The 4630-nt window shown below is 39.8% G+C and overlaps 1 protein-coding gene across 1 annotated transcript in view; it reads left to right on the top strand.

Moving 5' to 3' along the window:
* Window positions 1–4630, top strand: part of LOC106519017 (glutamate receptor ionotropic, NMDA 2C-like) — an 81664-nt gene that overhangs the window by 67517 nt on the left and 9517 nt on the right. Inside the window, 3 exon segments of the mRNA XM_014010487.1 lie at window positions 109–262; window positions 781–906; window positions 1524–1753. Coding sequence (XP_013865941.1) covers window positions 109–262; window positions 781–906; window positions 1524–1753 — 510 coding nt within the window.

Genomic DNA, 4630 nt, shown 5'->3' with positions numbered 1-4630 from the left:
AAACCCTTCGTACGAACAAAAGTAAGAGAAATTTAGGATAAGAATACGAACATGTTCTTGCATGAGACCCATTGACACTGCATCATCTTCATCTCTTTCTTCTCCCAGGTTGTMTACAGGCGTGCTGACATGGCCATTGGCTCGCTCACCATCAACGAAGAGCGTTCTGAAATCATCGACTTCTCCGTGCCGTTTGTGGAGACGGGCATCAGTGTCATGGTGGCACGCAGCAATGGGACAGTGTCCCCATCTGCGTTTCTTGGTGAGGACTATTTCGGCAGTGTTCATTTTTTTGTATCTTCCCATGTTTCCACCACTTTTCCTCTTACTACTTTCTCCCAGGATGGCCTACTTAGTCAAGTTCTGTCCCTGTAGACACTTCATGAAAATTCCCATTAAGCTTTTATCCCAGCAATGTCTGTAATCTACAACTGAGTCGCCGTACACACCACACACACACCTAAATCCCTTTTCCAAACCTCAAATACCAACATTTAACARAGAATCCTGAACAGAGCTTTTCCCTTCTTTCATTTCTGCATCTGTAAATTCTTCCTTCCGTTATCCTCAAATCTCACACGACCACTCTTCTATCACAGCTTAGCTTAACAAACAGGAAACACACACAAAAAGCATGGGTTTCATTTTTTGTTTTCYTACCATGTCACCCTTTTAAGGAAGAAAAATCCCAGGCTCATCAGCTGAAAAAAGACTAAAACAAAATGAGCTAGAGTGTCTCATTAATGTATTTTTGTACTTTCACCTTTCTACCGCTGCCAGAGCCTTACAGTCCAGCAGTCTGGGTTATGATGTTCGTGATGTGCCTGACCGTGGTGGCTGTGACGGTGTTCGTGTTTGAATACTTCAGTCCAGTCGGCTACAACCGCAGTCTGGTCAGCGCTAAAGGTGAGTTTTACTCCTTCATTGTTTTCATTTTAATTATAAGGTTGATTGAAGAACAATATGTTTCCACGATATTATAAAAGTATCTGGAAAAACAAATACACTGTCTTCCACATTTATCCTTTAAAATCTATGTTCAGTAAAACGCCTAAATGGATCAAGTGGTTTTATTTGTATGTGTCCTCTTAAAAATATCCACCAAACAGCTTAGAGCTACTCAATTTGCAAAGTATTTCACAGTAAGCTTGTGTAATTCAGCTTGATCTGTCCTGCAACAGTTAGAGCTGCTGAGCAAGATTTTTGGGAGGAGGGCTAATCATTCCCAGAATGCAGCACTGACAGAGCGTGCCCGTCTCCAGGTCCGAAAGGTCATTTCCTTGTTTTAATTAGCATTTGTGGCTGCGCTAATTGAAGTGTGATTGATGATGGTGGAACTCTGTTGCTGCACAAAAGCAACGGTGGAAAAGAACAATGAAAATGAGCTGAGGCAGGGAAATACTTCTCTCGTTTAGAAGCTTGAACAAATGCGTGAGATGATTGAAGAATGGACTTTTTTGGTATCTAAACATCTGTTTCGTCAAAACTCGCAAACTATGATTATCACTAAGCTCTCTTTTTAGCTCCCGGTGGTCCGACGTTCACCATTGGGAAATCCGTGTGGCTGCTGTGGGGCATCGTCTTCAACAACTCTGTCCCCATCGAGAACCCCAAAGGAACCACCAGTAAAATCATGGTCCTGGTCTGGGCCTTCTTCGCTGTCATCTTCCTGGCTTCTTACACTGCCAACCTGGCTGCTTTCATGATCCAGGAGCAATACATCGACACGGTGTCGGGTCTCTCCGACAAGAAGGTAAGAGACTGAATGAGTTCTTTGAAAGAACGCATGTTGTCTGTGCCCTTTTCTGCCAGAGTTTTAGAGGAAGATCATTGTATGCTGAGAAATGACAAACTTGTGGCCATTTTGGTCAAACCTTTTGGCGTCAACCCTTGTGAAAAACGTGTTCAGTAACCTCAAAGTGAAAATTAGGTTGTTTGTTTGCATTCATTTCCAGCCATGTTCTTCATGTTGCATTGACTAATAGACCACAACTACGAGAGAAGCCCAAGAACTTACAAAAAAACCTCTCGGAGGAAATCCACTGAGGGATTTTGTAGTGAATGCTTCTGTCCTTTTCCTGTCCACGGGAAGCCTATTGGAATGAATGAACAATCGATTCCTGGCGTCTGTTAATACAGTTGGTGTCTGAGTCTTAAGTTGTTCTGTCAGTATTTTGGGTCCGTCCATCAATATTTCCCCCAGTATGAGGTCTCCGTCTCCTGTCTCTCTCGCACTGTTTGAACAAGATCACAAAATGTCAAATGAATGAAAAGAAAACCACAGTAAAGGCACAGAGGAGAACAGCACTCACATGCATTTCACAAGTGTGTGAACGCAAACACTCAGTCCGGGAATAAAGTCTTGGTGAACCTTCACAAAAAACACAACTTCCAGGCAGAGATCAGTGCAGTGACTGCAGTATTACTCTTGTATATATTAACTTTATGCTAATGAATCGGGTCCCACAGCATTAAGACTTGTATAAATTAGCCGACATGGCATGAAATCAACTACTGTTTAATGCAGAGACTCAACACAACAAAAATGTTAGTTGAGTTCATGTAACATCTCTCTTGCTTGAAGGGTAAGAATGGTATTCAGTTAGAAAAATACTTAAGAGATCCAGAAAAGTATTGTCCAAAACTTGACCATGAGAAAACTACTCAAATCTCACAGTCATGAATATTTGTTTATTTGAAAGAGTATATGCATTGAGAAAAAGAAAATTGTTACTAGGCTTTGGCAGTATGGTGGTATTGTGGTARATCTCAGTATTGAAATGGTGACAGTAAAAACTATGACGGTATAACCCTCCGAAGCAGTTACATTACCTACTTAAATCACTATAGATGGAAAGACATGCCTTTTCCGAGACTCTGTTTTAATTAAAYTCAAAGTAGAGACTTCCAAATTTACACCTGTTTTTAAATTGTGTTGATAGGCCAAAAAAAATGGAGCTATGAAAAATAGTAAGCGCCACTTTTTTGTAGTCTCACAGAAAAAACATCTCAAACTGCCGTCAGTCTTGTCTTCCTCTTGAGCCAAAAAACATACACCCCCACACTGACGATGGCATTTGATGGTGATGGAGAGACAGTGAGAGCAGGAGAAAGCAACTCAACACACGCTTATGCCCTGCCCCTTTCTGCCCTGCGTGGTAATAACCTATACCATTGTATTTCTAAAAATTATATGTTAGTATGAAAAAATCAATAAAGCCCAACCCTAATTGATCAAATGTAAAGTGAAAAAGCCCAAACTGATTATTTTCACCTTGTGTTCAAACAGAAAATGCAACTGAGAAGTCACAAAACTGTTTTAAAGAGACAATATCATGTAAAATCTACTTTTTTGAGCTTTATATCTTGTTATAACGTTATCATTCAGGAAATCAAAAACATTTGGTTGGCCCTAGAACCGCCTTTAAGGAGCAGCTCCTCCTCTGGGCTGTGTCTCCAAGCCGAGCTTCCTCATCACAGACCACCAACTCCCCTGCAACTCCTGCAGGCTATCGGCAGCAARAACTAGCAAACAACTGGTGAAACTGCGCGTCTGAGCTCGTAATACTAACTACTTTTCACTTGAGTCCTTTTCGGATTAAAAAACGCCTTTGAGGAAATTTTCAAATGCCAAAAAGACTACGCTCTTTTTGAGCTTCGCAAAGATGACATGGTTCTTAAAAAAATTTTTGGAAGAAAAATATTTATTTATTTATTTGTTTGTTTGTGCGAGCCACTTTACTGATGACAGCTTTCTGAACAAAAGGGAATGTAACAGTGGACTAATAAGATTATCACTAAAAGACGATGCAATTCCAACACTCAGTAATTTGCAAACCCTGTTGTCACCTGCCCAGGTAAGCTAAAAAACACACATTTTGTTCAATTGTTTGGTCTATCTGTAATCTACAGTTACTATTTGTTTCTTATATTACGATCTGTGCTCTTTAGCTGGGTTACTCCACATTTTAATAATAAATAAATTAGCTTAACATTAACGTGTGTGTCTGTGAGTCTGTGAGGATGACTAGGAGATATCTTACCAAGCTGAAACGTTGTCTCGCTACTCGCTCTGGTTCTTCTTCATCTTCTTCTTTTTTTTTWAAAAATAAAAGGACTTTCCGTGTCAGATGGTAAGGTTCAGTTTTTTCCTGAGTTGCAATTTTTTCAAAACTGGCATCGTACAATGTTGCTGCATTTTTAAATTATTATTACAACAAAGAAGGTTACGACGCTCCAGGCTGTAAACAACATGAAACCATTGTGATGATGTGCAGAAATTGGCGTGTCTGAAGCAGTAGGGGGTTCTTAAAGAGACAAAGGCCAATTTCAAGGCATTTAGAAACAGTTGTGATGCGAAGTCAAACTTATTTTTGATTTATACATAAAACCAGCATTTTAATAACAACTGAAGTTGAAATAGATACTTTAATATGGTATAGAATGGAACTATATGCCTGAGAAACACATTGGACCTTTAAGTTTTTTAAAGATGGATGGATGGATGGATGGATGGATGGATGGATGGATGGATGATAGTTGAATCTACTACAGTTCAATCTGAAGAGTAATTATATTTACACTGTATCAACACACACACACACACACACACACACACACACACACACAC

This window comes from Austrofundulus limnaeus, unplaced genomic scaffold (assembly GCF_001266775.1).
Source record: "Austrofundulus limnaeus strain Quisiro unplaced genomic scaffold, Austrofundulus_limnaeus-1.0 Scaffold69, whole genome shotgun sequence".
Lineage (NCBI taxonomy): Eukaryota > Metazoa > Chordata > Actinopteri > Cyprinodontiformes > Rivulidae > Austrofundulus > Austrofundulus limnaeus.
The sequence above is the reverse complement of the archived record's forward strand: the minus strand, read 5'-3'. Positions and strand labels throughout refer to the sequence as shown.